The 18,489-nt window shown below is 40.8% G+C and overlaps 1 protein-coding gene across 3 annotated transcripts in view; it reads right to left on the reverse strand.

Moving 5' to 3' along the window:
• Positions 1–214: 214 nt before the first annotated feature.
• Positions 215–18,489, reverse strand: part of Miga (mitoguardin) — a 305,305-nt gene continuing 287,030 nt past the window's right edge. For all 3 annotated transcript variants that reach the window (XM_045737863.2, XM_069327877.1, XM_045737864.2), the window contains exons 5-11: positions 13,175–13,359; positions 12,358–12,483; positions 11,265–11,362; positions 8,978–9,146; positions 8,535–8,765; positions 7,525–7,695; positions 215–2,382 (exon numbers count right to left, since the gene is read on the reverse strand). In XM_045737863.2, coding sequence (XP_045593819.1) covers positions 2,245–2,382; positions 7,525–7,695; positions 8,535–8,765; positions 8,978–9,146; positions 11,265–11,362; positions 12,358–12,483; positions 13,175–13,359 — 1,118 coding nt within the window. In that variant the 3' untranslated portion in view covers positions 215–2,244. The remainder of the gene's footprint in view (positions 2,383–7,524; positions 7,696–8,534; positions 8,766–8,977; positions 9,147–11,264; positions 11,363–12,357; positions 12,484–13,174; positions 13,360–18,489) is intronic.

Raw genomic sequence — 18,489 nt, forward strand, 5'->3', positions numbered from 1 at the left:
AAGAATCAGAATATGGGTAAAGTACTGATTTGGTAATAAGGTGGTAGATGAATGGAATAGTGCCAGCCAACACTGAGGTTAATGGAATAGCTTCCTTTAAGATGGGATTGACAGATATAAAGTGGAGGGATTGGATCTAGATGGGCATTACCCAGAATAGGCCAAAAGGCTTAAGGCCTATCTCTTGTAAATGTAAATTAATATAAAGAAACACGACATTTCATTATTTATTTTTGAAACATCTTCTGTACACCATAATTCTTGTTTCACTGATTATCTATACTATACAACCTCTGATAAAATAGTGTTTACAACTTTACTTATTATTTACAGTTTACCTTACCTGTTCCAATACAATCTTTTATTTCTGGACAATATGCCACAACCATTAAACAGAAATGGGCCACACCTCCCAATTATAATTTTTTGTAACATTTCGTTATGTCCACACAACTGTATTTAACAACTTTATTCTAAATATGTCATCTTACTTTAATTACAATTCATGGTTTTTTGGTGTAGGGGGAGGGGGGTGGCATTTTTTTCACTAAGGAATTTCTCCAGTGATAAAATGAAGCACATAATGCTCTCATCATTTTATCTTGAACACAAAAACCCTGACAAATGACTTGACAATAATGTACAATTTAGTTATCAAAGACTAGAAAATCCAAGAATACATACCGGAAGTTTTCAATGGCAGCACTCATACTCTCAACTCTATATAATAATAATTATTAACAATATATATTTCAATTCACACCCTAGGTATTATTTGAAATGATCATCACTTGAAAATATTAAACTTATAACAGAAATGTTAAACTGGGAACCTGTGGCATCGAATGCTGGTAATAAATTTTACCTGGATTGATCATGGCCTTAACATTTTGTTGGTTATAGAACTTTATATCAATACAATGAACTTATGAACTCGTACAATTGTACAATGCTATGACTATAGTAAATATAAGCTGCATGCAAATTTACTCAGTGGCAAGTAAACTGCATTACTTATGAGACTGCAACATGTATGCTTACACCAATATTACACAGTTAAAAATAGTGTTTACAAAACCATCAATGACATTGAATATAAAAAAAACCTGACATTGTCTGAAGTACCTGGTACAGTTGAAAATGTCTTTAAAAATATTGTATTTGCTGGTGTAAAAGACGGACCCTCGCATAGGACTATTGTGCAAGGACATTTTGTGGAAAAAAAACTATTTTAGTATGTTTCATCATACATTTAGAGAGAGATTTTAAAGTGGATTTTGTACCCCAACTCTTACCTCCTCTAAAATCAGTTGTTTTATATTTATTCAAGTATATATTATAATTATATTTATTATATTTGTATCTTGTTTCTATTTTGTACAAGAGAATTGCTATACAGGATGTGAAACTTGTATTTCTGGATGTGTTTTGTGTTGCCACACCAGGGCAGCATACCATCACAGCGCTCTGGTTTTGTTGTCATTTACTCATTGCAAATGGCTGATAGGCAGATGAAAGTTGAACATTCGTTTCAAATTTCTAGGATTTTTGGGGGGATGATAATGAATGAATGTCTCAAATGTATGAGTGTTACCTTGTCTTAAAGGTAACACTTGTTATATAATGTATGACATCAGGTGTGGGTTATGTATGGGTATGCTGGGTCAGGTGGAGAGCTGTGAGCTTCCTTCATAACTGCTGATGTATCGTAAGCAATTTTTCATACGTTTGTGGTAGTTCAGCTTGCTTTCAATATTTTATTATTATTAACACTATTTACTGTAATACTTTGGATTTTGTTCAATATTTTATTATCAGCAATGATTTTTGTGCCTAGTGAATTTAGCCAGTACTGTATGCTCGTTGGGCTCCCTTGCCTTTGGTGCTCGGTCTCACATCCGTAACACCTCCCCATTAGACGCAAGACAATTTTTTGTAACATTTAAAAATAAGTACATCTTATACGCCAGCAAATATGGTACTTGATAAATATTTGAGCACTAAAAGTTACAATATCATTCCTAAACAGTTAAATGAAAAAAATTACGCGTACAATAATATACAATGCATTCATCACACTTGATTAAAAAAAGATCTATAATACAAATACTGTAAGAACACTGGAAGTAAAAAATGTTTACATCTACCTTTATTACCAACATTTCTAATCTTCACCTAACACTTGGAATACCATTTTGAAAAATTTGTTTTGAAATATAAATACTGTACACCTATATATTACCTTTATAGAGCTAATCTTTTAGAAATGTTTTCAAAACGCTGTGTTGTTAAAATCATGATATCAGCAGCTAACTCCTCCACTGTTGTGTAACGCACACTGGTGAAGCTGAAGATATCTTGAAGCAACCCAACTATCTGCTCCTGAAATAAAATACTGTAGTTGAACATTTTGTCACTACATCAAATTTACTAATATTATACAGTGTGTGTGTGTTCGCCTATTTGTGCTTGCGGGGGTTGAGCTCTGGCTCTTTGGTCTCGCCTCTCAAATGTCAATCAACTGATGTACAGGTTCCCGAGTCTACTGGGCTCTATCAAATCTACATTTGAAACTGTGCACGGAGTCTGCCTCTACCACATCATTGCCTAATGCATTCCATTTGTCAACCACTCGTGCGCGTGTGTGTGTGTGTGTGTGTGTGTGTAATTACCTAAGTGTAATTACCTAAGTGTAAGTGTGTGTGAGAGAGATTATCTATCTATCTATCTATATATATATCTATATCTATATATATATATCTATATAGATATATAGATATATATATCTATCTATATCTATATATCTATATATATATAGATATATAGATATCTATATATAGATATCTATATATATATATAGATATCTATATATATATAGATATCTATATATATATATATATATATATATATATATATACATATATATGTCGTACCTAGTAGCCAGAACGCAATTCTCAGCCTACTATGCACGGCCCGATTTGCCTAATAAGCCAAGTTTTCATGAATTAATTATTTTTCGACTACCTAACCTACCTAACCTAACTTTTTCGGCTACCTAACCCAACCTAACCTATAGAGATAGGTTAGGTTAGGTTAGGTTGGGTTGGTTAGGTTCGGTCATATATCTACGTTAATTTTAACTCCAATAAAATAAAATTGACCTCATACATATGGAAATGGGTAGCATTATCATTTCATAAGAAAAAAATTAGAGAAAATATATTAATTCAGGAAAACTTGGCTTATTAGGCAAATTGGGCCTTGCATAGTAGGCTGAGAAGTGCGTTCTGGCTACTAGGTACGACATATATATATATATATCACACACACACACACACACATGGAATGCACTAGGAAGTGATGTGGTGGAGGCTGACTCCATACATAGATTCAAATGTAGATATGATAGAGCCCAGTAAGCTCAGGAATCTGTACATCAGTTGATTGACTGTTGAGAGGCAGGACCAAAGAGCCAAAGCTCAACCCCCCACAAGCACAATTAGGCGAGTACAACTAGGTGAGCGCGCGCGCGCACATTTCAAAGCGTTATATGAGTGTTGGGAAGACAGGACACCACGAGCATCTCTCTCATCCTGTAACTACACTTAGGTAATAAAACACACACACACACACACACACACACAAAGAGTTCTTACATTCTTGTAAAGCCACTAGCACGCATAGGATTTCGGGCAGGTCCTTAATCCTAATTTTTCCCCCCAGAACACGACCCGCCAAATCATTTAACAACCCGGTACCCATTCACAGCTGGGTGAACAGAGGTTACAGTTAAAGATTGGTGCCTGAAGCTATCCGAACTGATGTGTGCTATTAGTTTGGGGTCATCAGTCACAGGAGTTCTTATGCCTACCGGGAACTACAAGCCAGATCCTGGTCCCCCTCGTAGAGGCTCGGGCAGCAATGGCCTATGAGCACTTTAGATTTAAAGTATGTCATAACTGCCATCGACCGGGAAAGGACCCAGAAAGGTAGGTGAATTAAAACAGACCACTGTCTGGTTAACCTGTGCAATCTACTTCCCAAAAGATCAAAATAACTCTCCTAGAAAGAAACCAGAAAAGCAACACTTCATGTGACTAGCACTTCCACGGATGGGGCTGCCAAAGCCGGCAGCCCACCACTCCAGTTCTTAAATGATTAAAAACAACTGACCGGAGGGAGGGGTATCAGGGATCCTCTGGGGCTCACCAAGAAAATGCCGTTTCATTACATTCAATGCTGGTTTTCTGTGGGGGAACTCCGTTGGCTCCCTGAAGCTAACTATCCAAAGATAAGTAAAGCAGGAACTTAACCGGGAGGCAGCAGTATCGCAGGTCTCAAGATAAAGAAGAGACATACGGCTGCTACAGGTGCCCCAAAACCCCACATGGCTGGGAAGGAACTGAAACGTTCACTAGATACCTGGCAGTGTAACACTGTAGGTGTTTGGTTTAGTTGTATTTAAAATACATAGAGATACACGAGTCACAGACAAGGATTTGACAGGCGTCATTCTGGCGGCTTGAATCTCACACCTCTAAGAGTTAATGACCACCAAGTGACCTGAGGTCAGATCATGCGAATTTCACCTTGCTTCTGCTAATCTTATAATTGGAGCCTGGTAGCCTTCAAACATGCCGACGTTTAAGGAGGGGCTTGGTAGAGTGCCTGAGGCTATCTACTTGTGGGCGGAGTTAGTTACTAGGTTCCCCAATATATACTCGGAGAGCTATCGATTTGAGAGCATTAACAAGACAGAGAAGAACAGCAGCCAGCAGAGGAGAGAAGACGGCCTAGCAGGGAGGCTGTCGGCCGGCAGGGCGGGACAGTCTCTGTCAACTGCAGACCCTCCCCCCCCCCCCCCCCCCATCTCAATCCAGCTATAGGCAGATACTTGGTGAGTTGAGCATTAAGGTGACTTGGTCGTGTTTACATATGTTGTGTGATGATCAGGGGCAGTCAAGTTGTAGGGTTCTCAAATTCTTGGATGATGACTCACTTTGCATATTAAACTGGAACATTTGAATTTCTTAAATTATGATAATTATCATGTGAAATATAATTGAATTTATTATTTAAATTGCCTTTAACTTGGTTCCCTAGAGTTTTTGAGTTGAGGTGAGAAAGCCTCTGTGGTTACTGGTTCATGATATTAACACTTTCGCGCTCTCCGCAAAGGTCACTCAGCCAACCGAATGTGCGCGCTGCGTTTTTATCGCTTAAGCGTAAAAACAAAAATGTGTATACTCTTTTTACTCTTCTGACCTTAGTTCTCATGCTACGTATTTCATTTTGGTACCAACGTGTTCGCAATAAAATTCTCTAGAAGAACATCAGTAAAAAAAGTCACGAAACGTATAGGGATACAAGCACCAAATAAATAACTACGAAGATGACTCGCCGTGAGCGCCCATCAGCAACAAAATGTTTTTACTCTTGGGATTGTAATCACCTCCACACTTGTTCTACAGCGTTAATTTTGGTATCAATGGACTCGCAATGAAATTCCCAACACGGTGATATGAATATAAGCGTAGAATAATGATTGCGGCCCGCCCGCAAGAGTGTGGAAAGTGGTGAAATTGTTACCCGGTATCGGTGACGGGACGACGCACGGCGCTTTGAAAGTTTATACTTATTTCACTCTCATGACATTAATTTTCTATGTACGTCATTCATTTTTGTGTCAATGTGTTCGCAATAGAATGTTCTATGTGCCCATAGGTAAAAAATATCAACAAAGCGTAAGTTAGAATAGCGCCAAATATAAAACAACGCTGGAACATATCAGTGAGCGTCAAACACACATGAAATGTTTTTACTTTTGTTATGTTTGTCAAGTTTATACTTGTTGCACACAGTTATTTTTGGTTGTATATTGATCGGAATAAAATTCCCTAAACAGACATATGCATATAATACATGATATGGGGGAAGCATTACCAGTATAAACGGCTAAAGTCACCCACCTGCAACCCGTTTGGGACAAAATACCATTTGATCGAAGTTATCCACACCTTTCATGAACTTATTGTACCATGCAGCCTAGTGGTGAGAAAGAGAGCCTCATAGCGCGCAGTTTAAAACAAACCCAAAGTAAATCGGATAAAAATTGAATTTTATACAAATATTTTAAAAGTTGACATAACTTTATGTCCACTATGCGTTTACGTTAGACGAAACCGGACGCGCCGGCGCGTTCAGATAGCGCGAAAGTGTTAATGAGTACATGTTTGGAGTTGATACATGGTAATAACATCTTTTGAGAATATTTTGATACAGACAAGTTCCATTCCTTGTCTTGTATGTAATGGTCTAGAATGGATGGTGGCAGCATTTCGTCTTCTACTATCTACTCTTCTACTTCTACTATCTACTCTTCTACTTCTACCTATCTATTCCTCTCCCTCCACCCCTCTCCGAACTTTCCCTTTCAGCTAATGACCCTCCTCGCTCCTCCCACCTCTCTACCTCTCTCACTCCAAACCCTCACTAATTACTTCACTAGTCTTCTCTTTCCTTTCGTGTCTCTTATACGTTTGTGGCAGTGAAAAGTGTTCTAGAGTTCTCTCTAAAGTTTCGGGTAGCTGATCAAGTTACGCCGCCTTGTAGTCTTGGCACCTAGGTAGTCAAATACCTAGGTTACAAGGTGTTGAACGAGAGAGGTTGCCTTAGGAACTCTGGAGGTGCTCTAGAATAGTTAGCTAACTGGGGACGGGATAACGGACTAGAGAGAGCTGTTTTCCCCGGCCTCGATAGTTAACTGGGGGGTGGAATAATGGACAAGATAGAGCTATTTCCCCCACCCCCCCGTTACAGCAGCCAGGACCCTGTTCAACCTCCAAAACCCCCACGCCTGAATGTCTGCTAAAGACACATTGCCAAAAAACCCTGCGAGAGCAGCATACATCCGAATGTCATGAGCACAAGGGTAGACAGCAGACTGGCTGGACTTTGACACTGCGGACAACCTGAGAGATGAGCCCTGGAACTGGGAACCAAGGAGACTGGATCCATCCGGAAAGCCGCCACCAGACACAACACATGATGCACCCCTGGCCTAACCAACCAAACATCCACAACCAACAAACCTCTCTGGATGCCTTTTAAATATCCATTTTTAATATTTTTAAAGTTCATCCACTTGGATTGGTCATCCAAGGTCTTGAATTTTTACAGGGACAGTGTAAAAAGTATTGGCCTTGTATTTTTACAGGGTCAGTCCAATCACTTATAACATCCTTGATAGTCTAAGACGTTGGGCACTGTTCCTTCATACCATCCACTTATCCTAGCTCCTTATCCTCAAATTTTCTAGTGCTATGTAGTCAAAATAGCTTAGTTCTTTCTCTTGATAATTAATTACCTTCCCTTACCTTACCTTGAATCTTTTAAATACAGTATTTCTGCAGATCACCTTGGGATAAAGAATCTATTAGAATATACTAGTATAAAAGTTATAACAATGATACTAATATGCAGTATTAGTATTTAATAATTATAATGCAATTCTAGAAACATTACCTTGAAAAATGTGCAGAGTTCCTTGATATTTTCATCTGGTCCCAAAAACCCCCAAGCAAGAACTGGAGAGAGGTGCTCGGAAATATCATAAAAATGCGAAATGAAACCGTCTTGATACTTGAGCATTCGGCGCTTCGCTCTCAGCACACTCCACACAGCAGTAGACAATGCCTAAAATATTGGAACATAAGGTTGCAAATTTTCCTCGATAGAAAATATAATTGGTGGGTGATGTAGGTAGTCAAACAGTTATTGAGGGCCCTCTGATGATAATCGCTTGTCATGCCATGAGATATATTATGAAGGATTTGAATTTTATGAGTGACTGAAAATGACTTTTAGTGATGTTGAAATGTGACACTCTCTTGCCTTAGGGGACAACCAAATGTGACTACATAAATACAAGCAAAATGTTACCGAGAAACGTTGAGACAGAAAATATCAAAACATTGAGAAATAACAAGCAATAAAGAATAACTTGAATTTGAAGTGAAACCATAAATACTTCATAACAACTATGTAGATTAAACAAAGCTGCATGCAATCATATTTATGAAAATTATCCATAAATCACAAAGGTATAATGTTATTAAAAGTTATTTGTTATATATATAATGCATATTTTCTTAAGTCCTATATATATATAAATTATTCTATTCTTAACCTAGATTTGCTGTCAGGAAATGTAGTAGTAAATGGCCACCTTTAAATCAAGATATTATGATTAAGCTTGATCGAATACAACTACAGCAGCAAGCGTAGAAATATAACGGTGATTGTTCAAATACGAATACAGTACAACAGTGCTGGTAGAAATACAAATAAAATAATGCTTTTAGAAATACAACTACAACAGTGCTTGTAAAAATATGACTAAAAATATTTGTAAAAATGCAACTACAAAGTGCACTAAGGTAGTAATGGAAACAACAAAAGTCTCTTATTAACAGCATAATCATGCACAACACCAAAAATAACCTAAAATAGCATCATAATAATTATGAACTTACAGATTCCTTAAATCCATTTGAGAGCCATCTGTTTTGTACAACAGCTGTTACAGAAGAAGGGGGATTTTCTAGGTCCTCAAAAGCATCCATCAAGATAAAATCAAGGACAACATCATAAAATGTCAGAGCTTTAACGCCCCGGGCGAGAAGTTCTGCCTCTACTGCGGCCCAGTCACAGCTGTCAAGGAACACTAGCATCTCCTCATATGCTTGCACCACATCCTTTGGGTCCTTTTGAATGCGAAATCATGTTATAAAAATCAAATAAAACATTTTGAGTAAGGAAAAAATTCAAAACAAATTTCTTTTAAAATAAGATGCACTGTACAGTATCTATCTACTAAAGATCAGAGTTGATTTTTCATATAAAACATGAAAGGTTAACTTTTTCTTACTTATGAAATATGAAGCAATGGCTTGCCTATAAATAACACTGTACATACCTTATCTGCTCGTGCCAGAAGGTTACCAATTATCTGTCTGCCAGAATTGGCAAAAAAAACCTTAGTTTCTTCTTGTGAAAATAATAGCTGGCAAGCTAGACGGATACAGTGAACTTTGCAAATATACTCCACATCACTCCCACACCGAACTCGATCAGAGCGAATGTCTCTGTAAAGGAGTTTAAACCCAACAAGTTAAAAACCATTTCTACTTTAATTACCACTGAATTATTTTCTATATTTACTATAACAAAAATAGCATATATTACCTATTAAATAATGTTCAGTTAAGTAGGGCAACATTAATAAAAAAAATTGTATAATTATACTATATACACAACTTTGTTTCTACTTGTTACATGGTGTCTGTGCCTAAGAAAACGTGCAAAAGGTGTGGTGTTGTGCAAGAGAACAGCAGTGCTGTGCGAGGTAATGGCAGTGTTGCCAGTGTGCCGCTCCGGCACCACTCGGCAAGTGAATGATTGAATGGTGTAAAGGGAGAGAGGATGAAGGGATAGGGAGATAACGGCTTGTGGGTGATGGCTGATTTTTGCAGGAGAATATTAGTATTACATCACTAACAAGTTAATAATGATATTTTTTTTTAAAAGATTTAATGATATTTCAATTTTTATATATATACTGTATTGAAAATTAAATAGGCTGAATTGTACTGGTACGAATCTGGAATTATAATACCCGACACACATGAATGCGCCCCGTTTGTTTATGCGAGACAAAGTTGCCAACCTACTGCATTGGATATGAATATTTGGCGATAATGTTCATGGATTTGGTAGTAGTTTATTAGACTGGTATTCTTTATTCATACAATAGTATATTTTAGTATTAAATACTAGGCAGGTAAAATGACAAAACTGCTACACATAACTTGACATAATTTAGTGTTTTTTGGGGTGGTTCTAGCATTGTGTGAAATACAGAATTGACAACTCTACTAATGCCACTGAAACACAGAAGCAAAGTGGTGGCTGGTGGTCTGTGGATTTCTCTCTAATACAGAAGCATTTTTTCTTCACAAACACCCCCATCATGGCTTCTAAGCAATCAATGTTGAATTCCTACTTTTGTAAACAAAATGAGGAGTGGTAAAAGTTGTGTTTTGACTGCTTCTAGTTCAAATTTTCAAACTGGGTCCATTAATTAACAGTTTCTTACTAGTCTTGTGAACAATTTGCAGCAATATGATCATAACATCCATGAAAGGCTCACACTTCTGAACCTCAAAGTATGTATAAATCACTGCTAAGTGAAATGCATGTCCTTGAAAAACTACTGACCTGATGAAATGCCACCTATTTGTGGATAAGCTGAAATATTACCTCTCTGTAAGAGGGTTAAGCTTTCTTCTTACTCTGCACTAATCATGTATCAGCACTTATGTTTGTTAAACTACATGGACAGCCTCTAGGTCAGTGGAATCCTAAGCCATATCATGGCTGTGGTACCACAGATCGGCCGATGACATCAGGACAAGAGTTGCTTCAGACCCCAGAAAACATCTCACACCTGAGCCTTTGTGCAAACTTTTGTGACACTTCGCTGGTTGCATTTGGCGAGTACTAAGTGTTTTAACTCCTTAAATTGATAAATGCATGATTGATGCTTTTTCCTTATTTGTTTGATAATTATATATTATGATAATTAATGAGTACAAACATGAAATACTAAAGTGTGACATATATAGAAACAGTATCGGAAATGACAAGCTTTTGCCAAGCCCACCACAGCTCAGGCACCTATAAAATTGGCTTTACGGGTTCACTATAGCCCGTGCTATATGGACATTTCATTCCGAGTAGCTAAATCTTAAACAACAACCACCACTCTGGGTAACAGAGTACTTACCCAGAGTACCACTCTGGGTAAAGGTGTAGAGTGGTGCAGTGCAGGGTAACAGGTTTAATCCTCCATTGTAGGGGTACAGAAAATTTATCGGCCTTAGCCTGGGGGACCCTGTTAAGAACTGACCCTCTCCGTGAATATACACAACAGTCTACTAACTCTCGGATACCGCCCTATTGATTGGTAGGCAGAGGCATCGGGTGTAAGGAAACTCTTTCTGCCTGAATCGAATGCAAAACCAGTAGTAGTTAAAATACAAAAAGATGTTATGCAACTTTACTGAGATATGAAGATACTGTACAAATAAGATTCAATGGCGGGTACACATGTGCTAGAGTAAAGTGTGTCGGTGTGGTGCAGGTACAGGTGTGGTGCTAGGGTACAGGTGAGGTGCTAGGGCACAAGGACGGTCAAAGGGTACCTGAAAGGTATGCCACCTTCCTCGTGTTGCTTGAGTGCTGCCATGTAGAGCGGGTACTGAGCTTCATCAAACTCCTCTAGGTCGCGCAAGTCTGCAATCTACAGAAATTGAAACATTATGTTAAAATAGGTAGAATGGACAGTAAAATATGATATCGATTTTGATTTGCCTTTTTCTGTAATATTTACTGTTGCTTACCAACAATTAGAGAATTTACAATGGTGTGTTAGCATTATAATAAATCTTAATAAAAGGTATTCAGAAACTGGTACAAAATAAATACAAAATCTTAAATTATTAAGCGCATCTCTACTGTAACTTCTTTTTTTAGGTATCAAAATCAAGATTAAGGGTTCTGATGTGATAAATACTTGCTCAGTTCTTAGCCAGCTATCATATTCCAAGAGCCCTCGTCTGATATTTCTTTGGTATCTTAATTTGATCTCATTAAACATGAAGTAACTGTGAAGAATTTACAGTCTGCTACAGAACGTTTAGAGCATTTACAGGCTCCACCGTTGGCCTCTGTGGAACACTTACAGGCTTCCCCAGTTAAAAGTGTGGAATACTTAGTGACGGCCTGAGCAGCAATGCAACTGCTCACTGGGTTTTCTACGCACCACAGAATACACAACATTCTGGCAGCTGCCTCATGGTCGAGATTGGAAACCTGGAAGGGTCACTATCCAGCCCGATCTCTCAATATGCCACTATGTAGGAAATAAAACTATGTTGCCAAATCATCAAGCATGAACGCAAGCAGTCCACCTAACATATCACAGCCGATGTATAGGAAACATCATTAATATCTAACAGTTATTCTAAAAAAAAAATTAGAGAGGTAAGAACCTTGAATTCCCTAACACCCTCCTCCCAAATTTAGAAAAGCTGATAATTGGAGTCACTTTAGTTTTTTATATTTAAATTATTTTTATTAAATTCCATCTTCATATTAGGTTATTTATTTTTCTAGATATTTTTGGTTAGGCTTCATTTTTACATTTTAAAATTAATTTGAGGAGAGCAGGAAAGTTTTCAAAGGCCAACAGTGAAAGATTAAAACAATGCGAGGCGGGAAGACAGGCCTACTCACGTCACCAGAAGCAGAGACAAAGGACTCGTACGAGGAGGCAGAAGTGATGGTCCGACGGTCGAAGGTCTCACAGGTGACCTCTGAAGGCACCGGGGTCACGCTCGTAGACCGGAACAACACCGAGTGCTGTGGGAGAGGTTAGAGAACTCTATCACACCTGTACCTCGTGTTGCTCTATCTCCTCCAACACCATCTATTCCCCCACCCCCTCTCACACGCCTCTCTAAACCCACTAGACTATTACCTCCATTACCCACCATTCCCTTGCTACCTCCACCACCTTCGCCATTCTATCTCCACCTCCATTTGATCACCACCATCCCTCGCCTACCTCCAACACCCCCAGTTACCCACCAACTCTCCTCCCCTCCCTTTATCCCAGCTACATCTAGCATCCTTCCCTCCCCCCCCCCCCCTCCAAGTTAGAAGTTACAGCCCCGCTCCTGTGCCAGGTAAGTCCACTACGGGCTCACCATAGCCCGTGCTACTTGGAACTTTTTGTCCCCAGTAGTTGGATCTTAAACAACAACAACCACCTCCAAGTTAAAGCCACTAACCCCCTGGCACCACCACCACTACCCCGACCTACCTTCACAAAGGCCGAGATTTTATTTAAACTCGACAATATCTAAAACATTGACACATTCACCGCCTTGCAACATAACATAAGAATAACATCATTTCAGAGTACAAAGTCACGAATTCCTTATTTACAAAAAAATCAACACGCATTAAAAATAACTTTTCAATTTATTCGTTAGCAAGCAGGTAGAATAAATTGACGATTTTAGTGTATGAAACACTAGAGAGAAGTTACCTGGTGTAGGAAGAGATGTTCGCACTGATCCTGGAGGCTGTAGGAGTCATCTATGACCCTCTGGAGGAGTGCTGTGAACTCTGCCTCCTCCTGGGAGGTGAGGGCCACTCCGCCCGTCACGCCAGCAGTGTAGGCCGCCAGGGCGTCCTCCCAGAACCCGAGAGCCGTCTCCAACGCCTCCATACCTGCCGGGATAAAGGACTCGTCAGTGTCTCTTGTGCCAGTGGTGAGGCTGGGTTTAGCGTTGGACTAAACCAAGCCTCGCCTGTCAACTGCACGAGGGTTATTAAGCTTGTTGACCAACCAGCAAGTATACTTTAGTTGTTGACCAGACCACACACATACTAGAAGGTGAAGGGACGACGACGTTTCGGTCCGTCCTGGACCATTCTCACAATCGACTTGAGAATGGTCCAGGACGGACCGAAACGTCGTCGTCCCTTCACCTTCTAGTGTGTGGTCTGGTCAACATACTTTAGCCACGTTATTGTGACTCATCGCCTGTATACTTTAGTTCTGCGCATAGTCTAAGACTAAACTCAATATAGATACCGAAAGATATGGGATACACCCATTATTTTACAGTAACTTGTACCCCTATAGTAGTTGTAGATCTTTATCAAACGAGTCCAGCCAGTTGAAAAAAAAAACATTTGGTAGAATTGAACATGAGGTTGTATTAAAAACAAAACATCTTTAACATGTTTCTACCAATGTTTCCAAAACATCTCTGATGATCCAATGCTAGTTTCAACAGGATATATACAGATCACAAACACTTGCCCCAATTAGTTTCATAAATACAAGTACAGTAGACCACGCATAAAACACACCTAATATACAATTATATTTTGTGGAAAAAACACACATTTTACTGATTAATCACAAACTCATTGAAAATAAATTTCAAGTGGATTTTGTATGTGAAAAACGTAATGCTGTGCAACATTCTAGACTCCCAAATGAGGATCCTGGGTTCGAGTCCCGGCAGGACAGAAGGGAATTATCAGGAGAAAGCACCCAGCCACTCTACTATAAAGCACTTGGAAGGTGTCAGAATAAGGATTTGGGATGGGACGGGGGGAAGGAATGGTGGCCAACCACTTGGACGGTCGGGGATTGAACATCGACCTGCATGAAGCGAGACCGTCGCTCTACCGTCCAGCCCAAGAGGACAGAAATGATTGGCCACGTTTTATTTCACCTGACTCACCTAGCAATAAATATGTAACCGGAAGTTAAACATCTTTCTTCTCCTTCACGGGAGACATCTCCCGTCACGCAGGGTGTAGTTGCACCTCCACAGATCTCCAGTATCAGCTCTTGATACTGGTAATGGCTCAAAAGGGCCACCACTTACGGGCTATTCATGCCCGTGCCACCTTTTGGATGGCAATCATTAAACTTAATGTTTAAACTTAATGATTTTAATCATTAAACATCTTACGGGATCACCATAGCCCGTGCTACATGGACATTTCGTTCCGAGTAGCTAAATCTAAAACAACAACAACAGTTAAGCATTTATTGTAGGGGGGTTGCCTCCTGGGAACGGCCAGTGGGTTATATAAATTGTAATCCTCATTACCGTGGAAATAAAGCCCATAGCCTAGTCGATGGAGCTTCGACCTAACACGCGTGGGGTTCAGGGTTCGAGACCCATACAGGCCAGTAGTTCATCCTTGGGGTGGACGTCAATGCAAGCCTCAAGTATGCACATTACATAGAGTGTGTCTCCGACAAAACGAATATACTCTGTTGATGGCGGACCATAAACACGTGTTCTATCCTTCGCCAAACAATAATTTATTCTTTCATGAAGTTTAATGAGGTGTGTGTGGCGGCTTGATATATCATCGTCAACACAAGCACTTCGAATCCAGCTTCGAATGCGGCTTTCAAGCTGCATGAAAGCATTATTAAGCCATAAATCCTCCTAATCTTAATAAATAGGACTGGACCCTTTGGCCAGCCCAAGGCCAAGATCCTCAGTACACTTACCTGGTGACATGGGATACAATTGGAGAATTGTATCCCACGATCATGGCAGCTTAGTCGGCATTTACTAAGCTACGTACGCGCCCCCTGGAGCGCTACGAGCAGTCCTTAACTTGTACCTTAAGCAGTCCTTAACTTAGCTCGTAAACTGGTCGATGAATAACCAATAACATCTGACAATCACTCTGGTACCAAACACGTATGATACTGATGTACACGTGTAACTATTTACATTTATATTCTCGTGTGGAAGTCCGGAACGATAAGGACATTTCTCACGTAAGAGAAGAGTACAACGAATCGTGAAACCCAGATGTAAATTTCTCCGGATGGGAGTCCCTGGGAACAATGTAAAAACAACGTTTTTTCACGTTGCTACAACGTTAAACACCCATTGTAGCTACGCTGTGTTTGAAATGTAAACACGGAACAGTCCAGGAATTACAAACAGGAGTGACCAAGTAAACAGGCAGACCGTTAAAACACTTAACAAAACAGCAACATACAGAAAGAAGCACGATTGACAGAAGCCTAGACAGACAGGCAGATATACCCACTCCAGGTATACTCCAGGTTTACACAGACAACCTGCTCCTGATCACAAGTATGAGAACTGTACAGGAACTTTAGCAACAGCACCGACAGCGTCTCTTCATTAGCGGCTCCAGTCCCCTGGAGGGTCCCCGCCACCTCCCTGCCCAATCGGCCATCCTCAGACAGACAGGATATGACAGAAAAGAAGGGGACGGAGGGGAAATAGAAGCAGTCGGATCATTGAGGAGACCGTGTGAGCCTCAAAACAGGGACGGACAGAGAGGACAGATCCCAGATTCGAAAACAATATGAACCACTAAAGGACAGGGAGGAGAAAGAGACGGGGAGCAACCGGTTACGGGGAATTGTAACGTTTCTTCTCGCAATGACTTTCTCGTCAGACTTATGAAGATGATGGTAAAATAATAAGTAGGATATGAAGGTAGGGAGGAGAGGAGGGCGTGAGGGAGAGGGAGGGAATGAGGGGAGAGGGAGGGAAGGTAGGGAGGAGGGCGTGAGGAAGGGAAGGTAGGGAGGAGGGCGTAAGGGAGGGAAGGAGAGGGAGAGATTGTATACAATTGGCACAACAGAATACAACAACCCCGGGAGGGAACAATCAGGAAGGTGAGGCAGTCACAGTCATCACTGATGTGAAGAAACTGACCACCGCCAGACGACACAAAAGAGGAAATTATGAGGGAGCTGATTGGTGGACGTGACCTGGACTCTGGATGAGATCGACCTGGTGATTGGCTGGGGGAAGACTCGTCAGGGAGGAAACCAGGGAGCCATATGGGTTGGCTGCTGCTTATTCCTGTTCCTAACACCGTGTTAACAGCTGACACACCACTTCACAACTGGTGGTTGTTATTTAACGTAAAAATAAATATTAAAAACTAGACTAAAGAATGTTCAAGAATATGTACACGAAAATACATTATTTTTACACCATTAACTCGTTCCATTTTCAACACGACTCCCTCGCCGTGGTATCTTTTTTTCATAGCTTCATCTACATATTTCGTCTACCCTAGTCTACGGTCACTGAGCCCACCACCGGCACCACCCCACCACTGGTACCACCCCACCAGCAGCGGCAGCAGGAGGAGGAAGCAGCCCCCAGTGCCTGCTCAACATTCAGGAGGCGGTCACATTTGTAAAGTAATCCCCCCAGGTCGGCTCTACTGGTGGTGAAACGTCCATGTGTTCCTCTGAATAGACCCAGGGGGCGCCCCCACCCCCTGATCAGGGCTGTTCCGCCCCCATCTTCCTCCTGCTGCTGCTCCTGCTTAACTGCTGCTGCTTAGTTGCCACTGGAGGTCCTGCACACACCACGAAAATGAGGCACAGTGGAGAAGAGTGTCAGCACCACACATGATGTTGGGTAAGGTCTCTCGATACGAGAACGGAAGCAGGACCGTCAGTAAGATCAGAGATGGTGATGGCTAGATTGTACCTAGATTGTACCTGTATTGTACCTGTACTCTCACACAAAACGGTACATGACGCTCTCCTCCCGTTGCCCCAGGCTCTCCTGGTTGGGTACACAGCGTACTAGCGTGTTCTGCGACTTACAGTTACTTGGGGTCGGTGATCTGAGAAGGCCAGTTGATCTGTGTGGCAATAAAATTAATCTACACCGCGCCGAGGTTCCCGATTGGTGTCCAAGAGTAGTGTAGGTCTGTAGGACACATGTTAGTGTGGAGAGAGTGTACCTAGCCAGTGTACCACCAGCGTGTGACCCAAGTCCCTAGCTATGCATCATGTGACACACACAACGGCAGTATGACAATCAAATTATGGATTTAGTATGTACACGTGTCTAAAATACATTCAGGAGAGCTGGTGATTTTTCCCTACTACAACTACTATTACTGGTTGCTGCTAACTACAGCACCAGTACTACTACTGATGGTGTAGTTAACAAGGTTATTACAGCTGTTACTGTTGTGAACGTTGTGTACTGTTACAATACAGCCATTACAACCCATAATGTTACAACAGCCATCATTGCTACTGTTCCCTGGAGAGCCAAGGAGCCGCCTCCTACCGACTATTGCAACATCATACACATTGTTTACGATCCAGTTACTTACAAATACTACAATAAACCAACCATCACCAGTTGTTTACAAGAGGTGTATGAAGGTGCAAGGAATGACGTATATAATGATAGGCTTGCTGTCCCCAACCAAACGTGAGTATATGCAGTATATAATTTAGGCTTATATCACAGCTTCCCCCTCCACCCCTCTTCACCCAAGGTCGACCTATCTACCTTCCCTCAGGATGTAACCCCCATGACACTTACCTAACTCCCGGGTACCTATTTACTACCAGGTGAACAGAGGCATGAGGTGAAAGGAAACGTGCCCAATCATTTCTGTCCCACTCGGGATCCCCCGATTGTAAGTTCAGACGGGACCCAACTGCACGACCCAATCAAGCACGTGTGCACGTGTTTGCCATTCGTTATGCACTGTGTTTACCTCTGCAATACTATAGGATTTTTTTTAATCAAGCTCGTTATACTATTTAATCATTTTACATATTTGCATTAAGCCAATTCGAATTATTTGCCATGCAAGAAAAAGTAAGGTGGCTGTGAGGTGGGGGGGGGGGGGAGATGGGGGGGGGAGATGGAGGGAGGGAATAGGTGGAGTGTGAGTGAGCGTGTGTGTGTGTGTGTGTGTGTGTGTGTGTGTGTGTGTGTGTGTGTACTCACCTAATTGTGCTTGCGGGGGTTGAGCTTTGGCTCTTTGGTCCCGCCTCTCAACTGTCAA

Source organism: Procambarus clarkii, chromosome 20 (genome assembly GCF_040958095.1).
Source record: "Procambarus clarkii isolate CNS0578487 chromosome 20, FALCON_Pclarkii_2.0, whole genome shotgun sequence".
Classification (NCBI taxonomy): Eukaryota; Metazoa; Arthropoda; class Malacostraca; order Decapoda; family Cambaridae; genus Procambarus; species Procambarus clarkii.